The sequence below is a fragment of the Sinocyclocheilus anshuiensis genome, unplaced genomic scaffold (assembly GCF_001515605.1).
Source record: "Sinocyclocheilus anshuiensis isolate Anshui unplaced genomic scaffold, SAMN03320099.WGS_v1.1 scaffold23853, whole genome shotgun sequence".
In the NCBI taxonomy this organism is placed as follows: Eukaryota; Metazoa; Chordata; class Actinopteri; order Cypriniformes; family Cyprinidae; genus Sinocyclocheilus; species Sinocyclocheilus anshuiensis.
The window spans coordinates 628-2,076 of NW_015558525.1; the positions used below are offsets into that span (position 1 = coordinate 628).

Here is a 1,449-nt window from a genome sequence, read left to right on the forward strand (position 1 = left end):
ACCAGCTCTTAATTAAACTAAAACAACATTATTGCAGTTGTTTTCAGTATGAAATGTATAACTTACAGTCGTATCTACTCCGAGGATTAGACCGCAAACAATGACGTACACCCAAAACGCAGATCACAGAAAACGAGTATCTTCTTCTACTGGTTTACGTGCTTCCTGTTGCGTTCTATTTAGTAGTGTAATGATATTTTTCACCACAAGGTGTCACACACGAACTACTTACACAAATCAAAATACAACTTCCAAAGAGAAATACTGCACAGAACAAGTACAGATGCAAAAAGTTTTAAACTTTACCATTACAAAGTCATTTTGTATCTGTTACTTAATGTGTGTTTTGTCCTTTCATTCATAATAATGAATATATACATGACTGTTGATGTATTTATTTTGTAGAACGCAAGAGAAACCAAAGTCCAACTTGGAATCGTCCTGACAGTAAGTAAAAATAAATAAAAATGTATCGTTAGTGAAAGCATCGTATTTATGAGAACGCACAAGTTGCATGGCATGTGAAGCAGGATAAAGTTTGTAAATCATTAAATCAAACGTACTGTCTGCATGTAAATTCTAGAGTTTGTGTTCTCATAAACCTGTTGTTGCTTGTTTGATTCAATGTTATACAATGAAGACTGTAAAACTGCCATTTGACAATATTTTGTGTTTCAGTGAGTGATCTGAGGATTGTCCTGCTGGGGATGAATATATCCGAAAACAACAAAGTGGGAAACTTAATCTTAAATAAAAACGTGTTTGGAAAGAAAACACCACAACCTGATGTAGAGAAGTTCAGTGAAAGAGTGGAGACGAGAAACATCACAGTCATCACTCACCTGCTCAAATCACAAAACCCTGTACAAAAAATAATGGAGAAATCGTTTGAGTTTTCTCCTCCAGAACCTCATGTGATCATACTGGTTCTGCAGCATAAGGATTTTAGTAAGAATAAAAGAAAACGATTACGGTCTGTACTGAGCCGCTGTGGTGAGCAGGCGATGAAGCACACAGTGATTCTGACTACTGATGATGAGGCATGTGACGATGAACTGAAATCTGTAAAAGAAAAGGAGTTAATTCAGCAATTATCTACAGAATGTGGAGGAGGACGTCTTCTACTTCAAAACACACAACACTCTCAGTTACTTAAAAAAGTGGATGAAATAATCCCTCATAGTAAATATAAGGAGACACAACAGGTGTCGGCACTGGATCAAGAAGGTAGAAGATCTGAGGGTTCAGTCAGACGGAAAGAGAGAGCAGCAGGTTCTGAGTACAGAGAACATGATGAAAGCCAAAAAGCGATAAGAGAAGAAAATAGTTCTTGGAAACTTGAAGGTATGTCTTCTACCAACTGCAATCTAGAATATTTAAAATCTAGAATATCACAGACCAATATGTTTTCATATTGAAACTTTTGAAAACACACAACAAAGTAAGTTG

At 36.1% G+C, this 1,449-nt stretch overlaps 1 protein-coding gene across 1 annotated transcript; it reads left to right on the forward strand.

Annotated features, from left to right (window-relative positions):
* Positions 1–408: 408 nt before the first annotated feature.
* LOC107679370 (GTPase IMAP family member 5-like) lies at positions 409–1,344 on the forward strand (the record flags this gene model as incomplete). Its single annotated transcript, XM_016474888.1, has 2 exons — positions 409–447; positions 679–1,344. Coding segments are annotated over exons 1-2 (667 nt in total), but the record flags the coding sequence as incomplete, so codon positions are not given.
* Between the last annotated feature and the right edge of the window lie 105 nt (positions 1,345–1,449).